At 30.6% G+C, this 19,008-nt stretch overlaps 1 protein-coding gene and 1 pseudogene across 2 annotated transcripts in view; both read right to left on the reverse strand.

Annotated features, from left to right (window-relative positions):
- The window catches only part of LOC111627934 (DNA polymerase subunit gamma-1-like), a 117,193-nt gene that overhangs the window by 60,825 nt on the left and 37,360 nt on the right, over positions 1-19,008 (reverse strand). For both annotated transcript variants that reach the window (XR_002757085.1, XM_023371625.1), the window contains exons 11-13: positions 17,155-17,303; positions 6,168-6,333; positions 5,787-5,867 (exon numbers count right to left, since the gene is read on the reverse strand). Coding sequence is in view for 1 of the 2 variants with exons in the window: in XM_023371625.1 (XP_023227393.1) it covers positions 5,787-5,867; positions 6,168-6,333; positions 17,155-17,303 (396 nt within the window). In the remaining variant the exon portion in view is untranslated. The remainder of the gene's footprint in view (positions 1-5,786; positions 5,868-6,167; positions 6,334-17,154; positions 17,304-19,008) is intronic.
- Positions 6,578-8,683, reverse strand: LOC111627935 (annotated as a pseudogene).

Below are 19,008 nucleotides of genomic sequence, written 5' to 3' on the forward strand. Positions count from 1 at the left end.
ATATTTCCCTCAATCAAAGTTTTAGTTGCCAGTTTAGATTTATTCAATAAAAAAATATTAAAATTAATTAAATAAATAATTAAGTATCCTGTTAAATCTTCACTTTATTGAAAAAAAAAAAAAAACATATAGCCTCCATTTCAAAGGAAAAAATAAGAGGACAAAATATTTTCATTTTCAGATATTAAAAAGAGCTCAGTTAAATTTAACTTTTAAGCCTTTTCACTTTTTAATGATGCATAAGATAAAACATAAGTTACATTTTAGGTTCTTTCTTTGAAAAATAATATCATTGATGTTTTCAATTACTATGTTACAAATCCTATTTTTAACATAGTCTTAATTATTCAATAACAATATATATTATAAACATAAAAAAAGATATTTATTCCCATCTTTTTTTCTATTTTACCTGAAGAAGATAATTATGTTTTATTAATGAAAGTACTTTTAAATATATTTGTTTTCTGAGCTAAATTTTTACCTTTTAACAACATAAAGAAAGTCAGTTATCCGAAAGAATTCCAGTTGGCAAATTTAAATTTTTGCTAGTACAGTAGAACCTCGAAAACTCGTCCCTCGATAACTTATCACTCCGGATAACTGGTCCACACCTTGGCAGGGCGAAAAAATCCTTAGTTAATTAATTTTCATTATAGACAGCTTTATAAAAGTATAAAAGCTCTCATAAAGTATTTTTCTGAGGTCTGTCTTATCAGGTAAATTACTGTACACAGTGTATTCATTAATTTTCATTTTCATGTAGTAAAGGCTCTATGCCTTCATAAAGGACGTACTTTTCCTTTGTTTAAGGGTATTTGGGCAGTTTATTCTCTGTTATATTCTGTACAAGTAAATACTGTACAAGTACAGTACAGTATTTTCTGAGGAAATACTCGTACTTATTTTTTTTAACCCCATTCCCGATAACTCGGCATTTTCACAAACTCGGCCACCCTTCGGTCCACATTAGGTCGAGTTTTCGAGGTTCTACTGTACTGTGGCACTGCAATCTTTGGCTATGTCTTGGGCTACTCAAATATTTTACGTTTTTGATACTAAATTAAGTTCTGAAGTATAATTTTTTTATTGTTTTTATATTTTTCAATATATTTATTTTGTTTGTACAAAATAAAGAAATAATTTTTAACGATACAATAGTCACGATTATTATTTTAAAAAGTTTATGTTAGGCTTAACATCAATGAAAATTCAACGCAAAGCGACACGCAACAGAGAAAAATTTCAGGATGGGATAGGCTAATATATTTTTTCGTACATAATCAGTTATCCGAACAACCCCAGTCCCCAATTGATTCGGATAAACAATGCTCTACTGTATTTTTAAAATTTATTGAATAATTTTCAAAAAATAAGTGTTTATATTTATGTTCAATATAATATTAATATAATATAATTATATAATATAATATAAATTACAGCAATAATTTGTTTCATATTTTGTAAAACATTAAAAAATGAAACTTTGACTTCAGTTGTTTTATTAGTTGAAAATATTCATCTAATAAAATCTTTTTATAAAGGTCACATAAATACAGAAATTATGTATATTCACATTTCTTTTAAAACAGAAAATGAGTTTAATTTATATTTAATTTATAAAGTGTAATTTAGTAAATGATTTATTTCATTAATTTTAAAAGCTCCAATAAACTGAATAAATTGTTTTTAAAAAATTTAAAATTTTTCTATCTTTTATTAAAGATCTTTTTTGACTAAGACTATGTCTTGTTTATCTTTTTTGATTTTATAAACAAGACTATGCATTGTTTATAAAATCGTACTGCCGGTTTTTGTTACCAGCATAGAGGTATGAAGGAGTACATGTTGAGAGTTGATATTTGGTACAGAGGATTAAGTGCCCAAATCATTTGCGCATAAAAAAATCCAGACTTGTAGGTAGTCAGGGGACCAAGAACCGAATCAAAATAAAATACAAAATGGTGACCCTCTTCTACAAACAGGCAAAATAGGCACCTCACCTCACCAAAGTCAGGTGGAGAGAGTACCACCCACAGTCATTCTAAGAAGTGAACTCTGACCTTAGGACTGAACACATAGTTTCTTCTATGTAAAATAAAATTTGTAATCTAATTTTGTAAATTTGGGAGTGCTTCAAATATGACGTTAAAACTGTTTTATGTCGTTACAGGTGGGTTTTTTTTAAACATTATCTAGTATAGTAAAATCATAGGACCAATAAAAATTTGACATTATATTAGGATTGTCGTTACATTCGACATTATAATCGGGTTAAACTGTATACTGCTTGTGCAAAATAAAAAAATAATTTCAGACGATACAATAGCCACGATTATTTTTTTCAAAAACAGGAAATTTTCATTACACATTGACAAAAATTCAACCTGGGCCGACACACAACAAAGAAAAACTTCGAAATTGGATAGGTCAATTTCATTGAAAATGTATTGTGGCCGGCGAAGTTTGAACGATCGCACCCAAAAGCAGCGATACCAAAGAAGATTGGAGAATGAGAACAAGACCTGCCTTGAGCGTCAAAGTGATTCTGCTTAGTAGTAAGTCTCCAAGACACAGTCTTGTCCCAATACAGTTTTGCCATTTTACTTGTTTTTAATAAAACAGAAAATTTCTTCAAATGAATGTACAATTTTCATAACTAAAACAAGAAAATAAAATTAATGTTAGTAACAATAGAACAGAAGTAAAAAACACACACCGTGAAGAAAAATTCTCTAAATCAGGGGTGTCCAAACTTTTTGCCACAAGGCTATATTGGTATTTAAATACATTTGCGGTAGGCCATATGAATATGTGAATTAAAAACTTTCATTATGACTAAGGCAGCACTGAAATTTATTTTTTACAGTTAATTACAGATACACCAATACTAAACAAACATGGCTAAATTATATATAAACAGAAAATTATTTCATGCAACTTTTAATGGGAATGATGGAACTGTGTTTTTTTGCTGAAGAATTTCTTTAAAGTTGGGATTAAAATCTAAAACAACAATTATAAGCAATGATTGCAAATGATCATCCGATAAATTTGCCCTGTACTTTGATTTCAGATACTTCATCCTGGAAAAAGTTTGTTCGCACATATAAGTAGTCCCAAACACAGAAATAAATTTACAAGCAAATTGCTTTAAATTTGGAAACTCTTTTGCATTCAGAAATTTGTAAAAATTGACCAAGTTTCCTTCCTTGTATTTATCCTTGATTTGATTGTTAGCTTGAAGATCAATCATTTCCATTTGAAACTAAATTGAAATGTTGGCAATGTTGCAGTCAAATGGATTTTGAAACAGGTGAATTTCTTTTGAATTCATGTCAAGATCAGAAAATCACTTTTGAAATTCTTGTTTTAAATCCACAATGACTTTTACTGCAAATCTGGTTGGAAATTGTTCATCAGTTTCTGTATTCAATTCTTCACAGCATGGGAAATGGGTAAAATTACATTCATTCAATTCTTCACAGCATGGGAAATGGGTAAAATTACATTCATTCATCTGACTTTCAAGGAATATCAGTTTTGCCCTGAATGCTTTGATTTGTGCAAATAAATCACAAATTAAGTTGTTTTTACCTTGGAGCTTTAAGTTCAAGTTATTCACGTGTGTCACATCTGCAAAAAAAGCCAACTTCCAGAGCCACTCAGCATCCAATAAAAGTGGTTCAGGGCAATTTTTCTCTGCAAGAAATAAATAAATTTCATTTCTAAGCTTAAAGAACTGCAATAGCACTTTTCCACAGCTAAGCCATTGAACTACAGTATAATATGACAAGTCAACAGACTTGGATTCAATTTGTTTGAGAAAAGATCAAAATTGGCAATGGTTGAATGCATGTGATCGAATAAAATTTACAACAGAAACAGCTGGTTTAAAAACGCAGCTCATATCAACATGTTTTACACATAGTACTTGTTCATGGATAATACAGTGCAGAAAAATGGTACTGATGCCCCTGCACCTTCACAAGCTTTTCTAATTTGCCTAATCACACTGATGTTTGCACCAGACATGTTTCTTCCTCCATCAATTGTCACATCTTGGAGTCGATTCCAGTCCAAGTTATACTTTGTCAATATTTTTGTGCTTCTTTGAAGATATCTTCTCCAGTTGTAGTGCTGTACATGCTGTTAACAGAGGCTAATTCTTGTGTGACATTAAGTTTGTTGTCAACTCCATGAACAAAAACTAAAAGTTGTGAGGTGTCACTAACATTAGTTGATTCATCCATTGCGAGAGAATACTGAGTGAAACACTGTGTTTTACCAGTAATCTGATGGAGAATATTGTTTCCAATATTGTCAATTCAATGAGCAACAGTATTACAGGAAAGACTGATCATTTTGAAAAGTGTCAACTTTTCTGGAACAACTCACCAACAGCTTCCATCATACATTCTTTAACAATGTTTCCATCCATAAAGGGTTTTCCTTTTTTTGCCAACAAATAAGCAACTTTCATGCTAACTAAGGTCAATGCTTCATTTTCCAAGTTTGCCTTTCTAAATAAATTTTGCTGAGTACACAAACTACAACACATTGTTTCAAATTTTTCAATATGCTGCTTGTCCTTAAATTGTGAGTAGGTTAAATCATGTTTTATTTCATAATGTCAATATAAATTATATTCCTTCATTACAGTAACAGTGTCGTTGCAAATTACACATACTGCTTTGCCATTCTTTGACTGCAATTGCAGAAAGAAGTATTTTACTCCTCATTCTTCATTAAAAACATAACACTCATCATTAACTTTTCTTTTTCTTCTTTCCATGTTTAAACCTTAAAAAATAATATTGAACTTCAAGATAATTAATTTGTAGTACATTAAATATGAATTTACACATACCAATTTACAAATGAGTCATGTGCAACAGAACAGAAGACAATAGAATGCAATCCCAAGGTCAACTACAGGGATGCCACATACAATGCTCTTGAATCTTTTTCCCCCTCTACTGCCTTTGTACCAATTCGGTAGTTACTGAACAATAGCCCAAAACAATATTTTTACAACTGTAAATTTAAGTAAATTTTATGTATATATTTGTTCATTTTTATTATTTTTAAAAATTAAAAATCCTGTTTTTAATCAAATATGATTTTTGCATTTTTTTCAATTTTTGATATACATTTTTGAAAATCAAATGGGTTTGTGCAAAAAAAATCAGTATTTTTCAAAAATCTTTGCAGGCCGGATAAAATCACCTGCCAAGCCGAGTCTGTCCTAAGGGCCATAGTTTGGACACCTCTGCTCTAAATTAAAAAATTAAAAATTAATTTAACAAATATTTAAATATAAACAGATAATGAGAAAAGTTAGAACATTCAAAATTTTACTTATTATATTGCATCTGATTCTTAATAATCTGGTACAAGAAAAAAAAAAGAAATTTAGAGTTTAAACCTATAAAAANAAAATCATGGGACCGATAAAAATTTGATGTTATATTAGGATTGCCATTACATGTGATGATGTTATAATTGGATTAAACTGTTAATTAATTTAATACCTACATATGCATTTATTTATGCCTCCATAAATAAATTGATTGATTGATTGACTGATTGATTGAACCAGTCATATTAGTGAAATCTAATGACAGTAAACAAGAGCAGTGCTAATCTTATCTAATTCAACCAGGAACTATACAATATAAGTATTTGTATAGTTCTTTGATTAAGTATTAGAATATGTTGTTTCATGGAAATGTATCTTTATTTCAAAACAATCCTTAATAATTAATAAAGCAATAATATATTACCTTGTGTGGTAAACGAAAAAACTGGCATCCTTGAATACAAACATCATCAAAAGGTCCATTCCCGTGATGAAAAAGAAGATTCTAAAATTATTTTAATTATTTTCAGTTAAAAATTCATCTATGTAACTTGTATCTATTATGAAATTTGACATATTTACAATTAAAATAAACACAATTTAAACTAAAACTAGTTTAATTAAAAATATACTTTAACTAAGAAACATCTGCGATTAATCACACAAATTAATTAAGTCACTGTTTATTTCAATAAGCTAACATTTTCTATAAATTTATAGAGAGGTTGCCAAGTTTTGTGAATTTTTATAATATGTTATATAGAATTATCATAATTTATTACTTAAACTATTCAAAATTTATTACTTTAGTTGAATCTTTGCCTAGTATAAGACTCCATTGTAATTCTCTTTCTTTGTGCGATTCTTTTGGTTCTACCACCTTTTTCCAAATATTTTCAAATTCTGCTGAAGTTATGTGTTCAACATTTGGTAACTGAACAGCTTTAAAAACAATTTTTTTTAAAAGTTCTCTGTAAGTTAAAGATAACAATTTTAGTAATAAACTTTTATAAATTCATTGAAATAAGAGAATTAAAATGTAATGAACAATAAATCATAAATTCTGATAAACCCTTTTTTACCAATAATTAATAATTTTCAAATTTTTTAACATCAATTTAAAAACAAACAAAACTATATTAAAATTATTAAGTTAAGATTATTATTTCATTTTATCAAATGTAATAACTAAATGAAAATTATGACAGCAATAACTACTATAAAATGAAGATTATTTACAAAATAATAAAAGTTTACAACGATGTAATTAAAAATTTGAAAAATTACCTTTTATAAGAAATTTTTATTTGTCTCAAGTTTCGATAATGGCAGCACTTCTGGCTTTGAGAATAATATCAAATCAAAAGACAACAAGGGTAAATTAATGTATGCCAATTAAAAAGACACAACAATAGCTACAACCAACTGACTGCCGAAAATCTATTGGGCTAGTTTTATGCTAATAAGAGATGGCGCCTAACGCTTACCTCTAGTACCAAATTGATTACGTAATTTATTTAATAATTAGCATAAAACTAGCCCGATAGATTTTCGGCAGTCAGTTGGTTGTAGCTATGTTATATGTCGAGTTGTAGATGTTTGTATAGACACAACAATATTCACTTAAAAAAGTCAGTTATTTTAGATTGTAGGCATTTTTCACCTAAAAATTGTTTATCAATGTCATTTTCTAAATGACTTTGTTCATTATTTCCAATGAAGTTTTCTGAGACCTGTGAAACATTTTCAATAATCTTATTGCATTACAAGCTTCCCTGGTTGACAGCACTGCATTTTCTCTGTCTGATGTTTCATCTTCATCATCATTATCCACATTTTTCTCGTCTGAAGATTTAATTTGCTCAACAATATCTGCATCTGCATGAAATTCGGATGTTATTAAATCTTCATCTACACTATCATATTCAGTAGCAGCAGATGACAAAATTTGCCATTTTCTGAACTTTGAAGTGTTTTAATTAATTCTGATAGAGGAATGTCGTCATCCTCATTATTGTCATCATTCATAAATGTAATAGCTGTTTGACTATTACACAATTTTGCATGGCAAAAACAGTATGCTATTGTAAGCGAACTAACCTTAAACCAAGATTTTTCCAAAAAATCAACAGCATCTAATAAAGAAATTGCCATTTTATTGTTATCTTCCATATTTGTAATAATTTTTTGTAAAAGAATTTTTCTGAAATGAGATTTAAGGCTTCTTATAATTCCTTGATCCATTGGCTGAAGTACGCTAGTATAATACAGAGAAAGTTTAATGCTCTTTAAATTTTCTAAAATTGGATGTACTGGGCAAGTAGTAAAACTTTTTTTCGTTTACCAATAAGTTCTTTATCCAATTTTCGAATTTCTTCAAAAATCTCAGACATCATTCATGACTTTTTCTTGGCTTTGTAATTTATTGGTAATGTTTTTATGTTTTTAAAACATCTTGGATTCTTTGATTTTCCTATTACAAGAAGTTTTCTTTCGTCTGTGCCAGTCATATTATAATTCTATGGACTTTATCCATTAACTTAAAGTTCTACATGGAATCTACAATGCACATACTGTTGTTTGTTTACATTTCCTGTATTTAATTCCTTGGTAGTGCTCATAGCGGAGCCAACATATGCATTTATTTATGCCTCCATAAATAAATTGATTGATTGATTGACTGATTGATTGAACCAGTCATATTAGTGAAAACAAAAGCTGTTATCCTATCTTTCGCAAGTTTTCCATCAACACATTTTTTGTTTTTAAATTTAAATGTTTTATCTGGTAAACGTTTGTAAAATATCCCAGTTTCATCTACATTATAAATGTCTTCATCTGCATATTCTCCCCTTAATTTAGGCCACACATCTCTTAACCAGTTTTCAACATCCAGTAAATTTACACTTTTTGCTTCTCCACACACTTTCCCGAAATGCATGCCATGTCTTTGTTTAAAATGGTCTAGACATCCATTAGAACATTTAAAGTTAGTATCGCCTAGTAGTCGTCCAAATTCTTCTGCTTTTTCATTAGTATCGATCCATTTAGTGGTAAGTTGGAACTTCTGCATAGGTTAAACCACTTAATTAGAGCAGCATCAATATTGGCTTTTTCACATAACTTAATTTTTTTCACTTGTACCTTGCCATCTTGAACACTTTTCAAAATTTTCTCTCTGTTTTTTATTATTATGCACACTGTAGAATTTGCTAAACCAAAGTCTTTGCATACATTTGTCTTTTTTCTTCCACTTTCAACTGCTTTAATTATTTCTACTTTGCAGTCTAACGTTCATGCTTTCCTTTTTAAGCTAGCCATTTCACCTGATTTGTTGCTAAACTACTGTACAACACAAGAGGAAAGTTAAAATTTATAACAGCTTCACAATCAACAACCATTCAGTACACCAATAACAAATTAGAACTTATTAAGCAAGATGGATCCCACTCAAATTTCCCACTTCCATGTCGACCTTATATAGTCATTGACAGCCATCGGCCAACCAGTCAGCAGCTATGCTAGTCATAGCTCTATTCCAGGTCTGCCACATGGCATGATGTTTCGCCAATCATCTCTTCCTTGAGACACATGCACCATCAATTCAAATTTAGCCAATCATGGTCTTCTACGATCTTTCTTTGGCAGCATCCATTACCAGTTCAAATTGGCCAATCATGTCATTACTCTATATTGTAAGGAACCAAGTCCGAGTATTATTTTAATTTTTGCTTTTATTCTATTTTTGTTTGGGGCTTATGTTTTGTTAGGATAAAGGTTTCCTCACCACTCACCTTAGAAACTTAAAAATAGAAGAGAAACCAACTCACCGACGAGAGAAAAGTGCCGTAGATAAAACTCGCCCACACTTGTGCTCCCAAGTGGAAAAAAGTAAGTCCACACCAAGAAAAAGGGGGGGGAGACCCCACAAGCACAAACTTAGAAACTTGCTAAACCTTAAAGAATAAAAAACATCCCCAAAATTGTCAAAAAGAATAATGTAAAAGGTTAGCAAGTATTGTTGGAAAATAGGCTGCCAGACAAACAAAGTTTTTAGTGTTAGCAAATAAGTAAGTAAATGAGGGGAGTGATCTCACTCAGAATTGTGATGTCACCTCACAGTATAAAGACCAAACCTCAAGTGAAGATGATAGAGGTGAGCTTCTGTTAGCAACAAGCTTGGTGAGCTTCGTATCAACAAACGAGAGAGAGGTGTCTGATAGGATAAAGTAGTTCCAAGGCAATTTTGAAGTTATTCGATTTGTGGATCAAAGATTAGAGAAAGTCTTGAGAGTTGAGGAAAAAGGTTCCTAGTATATTAAGGTGACGATTAGGACCTTTGATTCATAAGAATTATTGTACATAAGTTAAGTCACTGAATTTTTTGTCGAATTCCAAAGGGGAATAGTTAAGTTAGAAAATAGATTGATTTGAGTTTTGTCAGGTTGATTCTTATTGATTTACGTTGAATAAATTGTTATTGGATTTTTACTAAATTTTGTATATAGTTATTACTAGAGTTTTCATTAAATATTGGATTGTTTTTGAATAACTTTTTCATTATTTAATTTGATGCATGCTTAAAGTCCAGGCCTGGCACATTTACGCAAATCCACGTAAAGTACCCGTTACCTAACGGGTACTTTACGCGGATTAGCGTTAAGTTATTTTTAAGTTTCTAAGGTGAGTGGTGAGGAAACCTTTGTCCTAACAAAACATAAGCCCCAAACAAAAATAGAATAAAAGCAACTAAAAATAACTAAAAATAATGCTCGGACTTGGTTCCTTACAATATCACCATGACAACAAGTAATTATGCAAACTAATCCAATTGTCATGTTGTTTAAAGATGTGATGAACCTCACCCCACTGAAGTCAGGTGGTGAGAGTACCACCCACAGTTGTTCTAGGAAGTGGACTCTGATCCTAGAAACTGAGCATGTAGTACATTTACTGTATTTTCTTTGTTAAATAAAATTCACATTTTTAATTTTGTAAATCTGGGAGTGCTTTAAATATGACGTTAAAACAGGGTTTTATGTCATTACAAGTGGGTTTTTAACATTATCTAGTATAGTAAAATCATGGGACCGATAAAAATTTGATGTTATATTAGGATTGCCATTACATGTGATGATGTTATAATTGGATTAAACTGTTAATTAATTTAATAAAAACAAATAAATAAATAAAATTAATTTAGAATTTTTTATGTGATTATATTTAATTGAATGCANCAAAGATTAGAGAAAGTCTTGAGAGTTGAGGAAAAAGGTTCCTAGTATATTAAGGTGACGATTAGGACCTTTGATTCATAAGAATTATTGTACATAAGTTAAGTCACTGAATTTTTTGTCGAATTCCAAAGGGGAATAGTTAAGTTAGAAAATAGATTGATTTGAGTTTTGTCAGGTTGATTCTTATTGATTTACGTTGAATAAATTGTTATTGGATTTTTACTAAATTTTGTATATAGTTATTACTAGAGTTTTCATTAAATATTGGATTGTTTTTGAATAACTTTTTCATTATTTAATTTGATGCATGCTTAAAGTCCAGGCCTGGCACATTTACGCAAATCCACGTAAAGTACCCGTTACCTAACGGGTACTTTACGCGGATTAGCGTTAAGTTATTTTTAAGTTTCTAAGGTGAGTGGTGAGGAAACCTTTGTCCTAACAAAACATAAGCCCCAAACAAAAATAGAATAAAAGCAACTAAAAATAACTAAAAATAATGCTCGGACTTGGTTCCTTACAATATCACCATGACAACAAGTAATTATGCAAACTAATCCAATTGTCATGTTGTTTAAAGATGTGATGAACCTCACCCCACTGAAGTCAGGTGGTGAGAGTACCACCCACAGTTGTTCTAGGAAGTGGACTCTGATCCTAGAAACTGAGCATGTAGTACATTTACTGTATTTTCTTTGTTAAATAAAATTCACATTTTTAATTTTGTAAATCTGGGAGTGCTTTAAATATGACGTTAAAACAGGGTTTTATGTCATTACAAGTGGGTTTTTAACATTATCTAGTATAGTAAAATCATGGGACCGATAAAAATTTGATGTTATATTAGGATTGCCATTACATGTGATGATGTTATAATTGGATTAAACTGTTAATTAATTTAATAAAAACAAATAAATAAATAAAATTAATTTAGAATTTTTTATGTGATTATATTTAATTGAATGCAAGTTTTCATATCATAGTTCCATTGACATAAAACAAATATTTATTAAAATTTTTGTATATTTAAATTTTGTCTTACAAACAATTATTTCTGAATGGAAATAAATTATTCTAAACTACTATTAAAATTATTAATAGACAGCAGCATATCTACATATATTAAATAATTTAAACAACATTCAATTAGTAACTTAATGTAATTCAGAAAATAATTAATATTTAGTATTACAGTAGAGTCCCATAAATTTAACATAATGTGGACTGAAAAAACCTTTCATTTTCTCAGTCCACGTTAAAAATTTGGACTGAGAAAATGACAAGTTTTCTCAGTCCATATTATTTTGTGGCATAGCAATGATGGTAGTCTAAATAGAAGAATTTTCATAAAGGTATTATATTTGGAAATTCATATATATATATTAACTACACTGGTGGAAAATGAAATCCCAACACCAAAAAAGAGTTGTGCTAGATCAGGGGTCGCCAAAGTGGTCGATGCAACATCATTGGGGGGTCGATGCGGCTAGGGGGTCGATTGAGGGGTCGATGCGGCTAAGGGGTCACAACCTTTTTTTTTCTTTTCTTTGCTTATACAGAGACCACAACGTTTTTTTTGGCTCATACACATACATTTGTAGTAAAACTTTACGGTGGGGGGTCAATGTGAGGCTTTGGAAAGTGGTTGAGGGTCGACGGTTAAAAAAGTTTGGCTAGATAAATGAAACTTGGTAGCATTTTTTCATATCTGAGAGATGATGTCTATTCAAATTTCATGCCAGACAAATAAGAGTGACACGAATAGCACCACTATGAACATGCAAATCACATTTGCTGTAAATACAGGATGTAAATTTGTTGAGTGTTATTTATTGTCTGGAATGAACATTGTGAGTTAAGGTTTGAGTCAAGAATGCCTTTAAGGAGACAAAGAAGGCAGTATTGGCAGCTTACTGAGTTTGAATGAGGTCATGTAATAGGACTACAAGAAAGTGGATTTTCTTTCAGCACTATTGCAGAAAGACTTGGCAGGGATGTATGAGCAATATTCAAGGGGATATTTTCCAACAGGATAATGTTCATCCTCAATACTGCTGCTGTCACCCAATGTGCTCTACAGAGTGTCGACATGTTGCCTTAGCCTGCAAGATCACCAGATCTTTCTCCCATCGAGCACGTATGGGACATTATTGGACGACACATTCCACGTCACCCACAACAAGCATTAACTGTTGCTGATTTCACTGACCAAGTGCAACAGGCATGGCTCTCCATCTCACAAAATGACACATGGCACCTGTACGACACAATGCATGCACGTTTGCATGCTTGCATTCAAAATCGTGACAACTACAGCAGTTATTAATGTACCACTATTTCACATTTGAAATGAATCTTCTCGCACATACTTTAACCTGTGACCTTAAAAATTCAATCAAATACCATATAAAACTATCCCCACTTCCTCAGTGGTTTACTTACAACTAAATTAAACACCAGAACACATGCTGAGCTTACTGCAATTTAATATTCAAATGCTTTCAGCCTATTCTTATAAACCCATTCTCAGGAAATTATCATTCCACAAACGAACATAAAGCTTTCGAATACACATAAAAGAAAGGTTGAGGCACACGTTTTAAACGTGTACGTGTGACGTTTGGCGCCGCTTTCCCGTAAGCCTAAAAGTTTGACAATGGTGTTTGGATAGTCGGTGGAATCACACTCGACATTCCAAACACCATCGTAAAACTTTTAGGCTTACGGGAAAGCGGCGCCGAACGTCACACGTACACGTTTACACGTTTAAAACGTGCGNTTAGGCTTACGGGAAAGCGGCGCCAAACGTCACACGTACACGTTTAAAACATGCGCCTCAACCTCTCTAAAATTTAAAGTTTTCAAAAATTTTTTAAAATTATTACATTAAATGGTTAAATATTAAATAAACACAAATTACTAATACATTATATAACCAACCAAATGTAAAAATAAAATACTATATTAAAAATACATTAAACTAGTTAAAGCATAACTGCCATATCTTTTTACGGGTTTTTTACTCCCATTTCTTTTTCTATTACGTATTTCCAGGCCATTGGGAGAGCATTTGTGTCTTTTGCATTTAAGCAATTATTGTTCACTGTACCCTTATATATTTCTATCTTCTCCATACCTAATGCAATCATTGGAGAATGGACTGTCTTAACTATTCTCGCTTCATCCCTTTTCACATTTGTTCCTTCTGTTCATGCCATGACTGCTTCACATATGTTATTATGCCCTTTATTCATGTCATATTTGTGCTTTCTTAAATGTATTGCCAAGTTTCTTCTAATGACCCCAATATAATCTTTTGTCACTCCCAACTGCTGATTCTCAAAAGGAATTTTATAGACCTCAGCTTTATCTTGCATTCTTACTTCGTCTTTATCATTCCTTAGCAGTCTGTATATGTTTGGCACTCTTTCATACACCGTTTTCGTGTTTTTATATCTACATAATTCTTCCATCACTCCCTCCATACTCCTATTGTATGTGAACTTGTTGATCCTATCTCTTCTATTATCTCGTCTTCTTCCACGTTGTCTGTAACTCTTGATCAATCCTTCGATTGCAGTTGTTCTGAATCCTAAACCTTTTGCCACTTTCTTAATTCTACTTATCTCCCTAAGTCAATCATGCACATTAGTGCAATACAAGAACGCTCTTTTAATAAATGCCTTGAACGCTGATATCTCATACCTAAACGGATCATTCAACCTTGTTGGTATATACAGTGGTGCAAGCGTGGGTTTTAAGTACACGGCTGTTTGTATACTGTTTGTTACATTTTAAACCTTATACTAATGTCCAGAAAATGTAGATGCGTATGGCTTTTTTGTTTCAGCTTTATCCTTAACCCATGACAATTGTCATTTATTGCAATTAAAAATTCTTCAATCCTTTGTCTGTCCTTCCAAATTATAAACACCTCATCCAGATATCTCTTGTAGAATATAATGTCCTCTCCGAATATTCCTAGGACATCCCTTTCCAGTTGATGCACTACCAACTCACATAAGAGCCCTGACATGGGACTTCCCATCGGGACACCTTTCTTCTGTTTGTACATTACTTCATTGAATCCCAAAAATGAATGGAAGCACATCAAATCTGCTAGCTTATTAAAGTCCTCCATATATACTGATAACCCTGGATTATGCCGAATCATAAATTCAATAAGGGCATTGAAGCAAGAAGTTAGATTCACGGATGGGTACATGCTTTCAAAATTCATAAATGGGTCCATGCTGTCCTTACTTCATCGTTCATTAAAGCCAAATCTTGTAATTCCTTTACCAGTTTATTTGGATCATGTACCAGGTACATATTAATCTCCATTTCCTCATAGTTGTACTTTTTTAATCACTTCTCCAGTATAAACGTTGGTGCATTACATTTTTCAACTACCTGCTAAATCTCTTTGTTCTCCTTATGCGTTTTTGCAAATGCAAAAATTCTGGGCATTCAGGGGCTAGAATTATGTGACGTTTTTAAGAATGGCAGGTATATTGTGAGTGGTGTTCTCTCAAGTTTTTTAACCTTGTTGTCTGTTACCATTATAATTCTTTCATCTACAATATCACATTTAGTCTTTCTAATATAATCCTTAATGGCTTCATTATATCTTCTTTCCATAATTACCATTTGCTTAGTCTTATTTGCATTTGTTAATTATATTGGGGTCATTAGAAGAAACTTGGCAATATGTTTAAGAGAGCACAAATATGATGTGAATAAAGGGCATAATAACACAGTTTTGGCAGTCATGGCACAAACAGAAGGAGCAAATGTGAAAAGGGATGAAGCGAGAATAGTTAAGACAGTCCATTCTCCAATGATTGCATTAGGTATGGAGAAGATAGAAATATATAAGGGTAAAGTGAACAATAATTGCTTAAATACAAAAGACACAAATGCTCTCCCAATGGCCTGGAAATACGTAATAGAAAAAGAAATGGGAGTTAAAAACCCATAAAAAGATATGGCAGTTATGCTTTAACTAGTTTAATGTATTTTCAATATAGTATTTTATTTTTACATTTGTTTGGTTACATAATGTATTAGTAATTTGTTGTTTATTTAAAATTTAACCGTTTAATGTAATAATTTTTAAAAAATTTTTGAAAACTTTAAATTTACGAGTGTTCGAAAGCTTTGTTCGTTTGTGGAACGATAATTTCCTGAAGATGGCCTATAAGAATAGGCTGAAAGCATTTGGATATTAATGTGCAGTAAGTTCAGTAAGTTTTTTAAAAGTTCACTTTTTTCTTATTTTGTGTTTAGGTCAAGGAAATTTTGCAAATAGAAAGTATAATTAACTCATACACTGTCAGAATACATTTGTATTTATTAATTTTAAACCTACTTATTAGTTTTTTAATGTTTCCTCATTATGGCATGTCACAGATTGTCAATAATCAATATGTAACCTATTTGTGACAGGACTCTGAAAATTCTTTACTTGTCAGAACATGTAATATCTGGAATAATTGTGCTTATGCTGTCTTAATTTTTAACCATGCATAGTAGCTTCAATAACTGCGTAACACCAGGTTGTGCAAATTGGGCAAGGATACAAGCGAGTATGAAATTTGCAAGTATGAAGTTTTTCTTCATAAACCTGATTATTAAAGACAAAAGAACTGCTGAATTATTGGGCTATAAGCTTGATGTTTCTATTAAAACAGGAATACTAGAGGTAGACAAATTAGGAATACTAGAGAGCAAAAGTACTACAATTTCGAAAATGAACTAGAAATCTTCCAGGCTACATGTGGAAAAACACGTAACATCTGTCTTCTCTTAAATGCATTAAACACTATTCCAATCATATATATTGAATCANTTTTGTGGTCATACCCTACTCTCTACTAGTAAATAATTACGGTTTTTCCATTTTTTATAATGATTTTAATTTATTTAAATTTCAATCTAATTTTTTTTGTATATGTCCTATAAGACGACCTCAGATTTTGGAGTCATTTTTTAATGATTCAACTATCATCTTATCTACGCATATATACAATAAATGTGTTACCTAGACAAATGCTTTGCCTGAATTTCATTCCTCTAAATTAATTTTTACTTGGTGTTGGAATTTCACTTTCTGCTAGTGAATGTGTCAATACTGATTATTTCAATTTGTAGTTAAATTTTAATTTATAAATTGTCTATTAAAAATATTGTCTATTCAATAACTACTTTCAGATTAGTGATATTTATGTCACAGTGTTTTGCAGTGGTACCTTAGAAAAAGGGTAATATTCTTTGTTAACATATGGAATTGATGCTATTATCAAGTGTTGCCAGTGAAGAATGATAACTTAGTTGACCCTAGTGTTCAGTTATAGAGATAAAAATTAGATTATATGTATTTTTTTGTGACAGACACAACAAGTTTTACATAATTCTGAGTTACCAGGAGTTGAATTTCCAGGACTCTATTGTAATACTTTTATATTTACTTTCGTTTCTTTATACTTCTTTTCTCTTTATTCTCTAGTTTAGTATTATCACTATTAATTACAATTTAATAAATATATATCTTACTTTATAGGAAATATATTATCCTGATTTTCAGAATAAATTTCTTCTGGACCACACCAATTTGGAACCAAATAGCCCCAGCCATGCTTTTTATCATAATGTAAAGGAAAATTGTCCCAGATTAAACGCAGTAATTTTGGAACTGATCTTATCTAAAAAATGAGCATTTTATTTTAAAAAAATAGAATTTAAATAATTTTCTAAAATTTCAATAAAAACTAATAGAAAAAAATCAATCATATGATATTAAAAAATTAAAATATGATAATATAATTTTTCATCACATATCTGATTTTGTTATAATTTAAAAAAAGATCTCAAATTATAATCATGCTTAATAAAAAAGTAAATATAAAATAGTTCTCATATATTCGTTTGTGAAAAAATAACTATAAATTTTAACTTTCACTGAAACATTAGATAAATGTAATATTTGTCATATGCTTTTAATAAATATTATTATTTATGAAATAATATTTAATAAATTAATTAAACTAATACATGTAGCATAACTGATTCACTTAATGTCACAATTCTTTTTACCACAGAAAAATCAATCCATCTTTGAAATGTAAAATCTTTAATCATGTTAAACTCAGAAATAAAGCCTAAATAAGATATTATAAACAATAAAAGTAATGTAAAAAATAATTAGCTAAATATTATTGTATTAAAAAAGGCTAGAAAAATATCTGAATAGAATATAAATAAAATAACAATGACATATGAGTGGCTTTGCATAAGTAGTGACAAATTTTTTTTTATGAAATATCACTTCCTGATATAATGATCATTACAGAGCAAGACATTATATTCTGAGAATGATTTATAACCTTGTCAGCGAAACTAAGGTCACATGAGGGATAAACAGATACAAGGTCTTTGTTAATATTAGATATTGTTGGAATTAAAATTAACCTGAGGCAGAATTAAATTTTAAGAATCTAGTTCTAAAAAACAAATTATATAGAATAATATAACAAAGTGATGTCAATTTGCCTTACATAGATTAGTTAGATAACTAGTGCTGAGTATTCAAAGAAAGTTGATTACAGTAGAGCATAGATTATCCGAATACAAATCAACCGGTTAACCGAAAGCGATCCAGTCGGCAAATTCAAATTTCTGCTAGTGCTGTGGCGCTGCAATATTTGGCTATGTCTTGGTCTACTGCAATATTATTTTTGTTGGTGTGTGTTTTAGCTGACAGCACTGGTGCAACCATATTGTATTGTTAAAAATTATTTCTTTATTTTGCACAAACAAAATAAACATATTGAAAATTATAAAAACAAAAAAATTATAATTCGGAAGTTAATTTAGTATCAAAAACATTCTGATTCATACACATCAAGAGGGTACTTAAGGATGCGCCAGTATTTGAACAAGGCTTTTTTTCCCATCGTGAGCTATATTCTTGTATATTGTGAGCTATAGGACCTTGCATCATGAGTGGTGTGCTTTGCTTCAGCTCGTCGGAGAATATAGCCCAAGTGGCTGACATCTCCAGATAAACCCATGAAAAAGAAAGAGTTTTGCTTGTTTTGTGTGATGTTTTTCTGAGGACTGTGTGTCAGGACACGTGTCATGCTGAGTCGGGATGTTTTTAATATTGGATTAACTTCCGAAATATAATTTTTTTTGTTTTTATATTTTTCAATATATTTATTTTGTTTGTGCAAAATAAAGAAATAATTACTGATACAATAGCCACAATTATTATTATTAAAAATTTTCATTAGGCTTAACATCGACAAAAATCCAACGCGAAGCGACACACAATGGAGAAAAATTTCAACAGGGGATAGGTTAATATATTTTTTCATACAAGATCAGTTATCTGAACAACCCCAGTCC

Source organism: Centruroides sculpturatus, unplaced genomic scaffold (genome assembly GCF_000671375.1).
Source record: "Centruroides sculpturatus isolate CEXI.00-Female unplaced genomic scaffold, Cexi_2.0 scaffold230, whole genome shotgun sequence".
Classification (NCBI taxonomy): Eukaryota; Metazoa; Arthropoda; class Arachnida; order Scorpiones; family Buthidae; genus Centruroides; species Centruroides sculpturatus.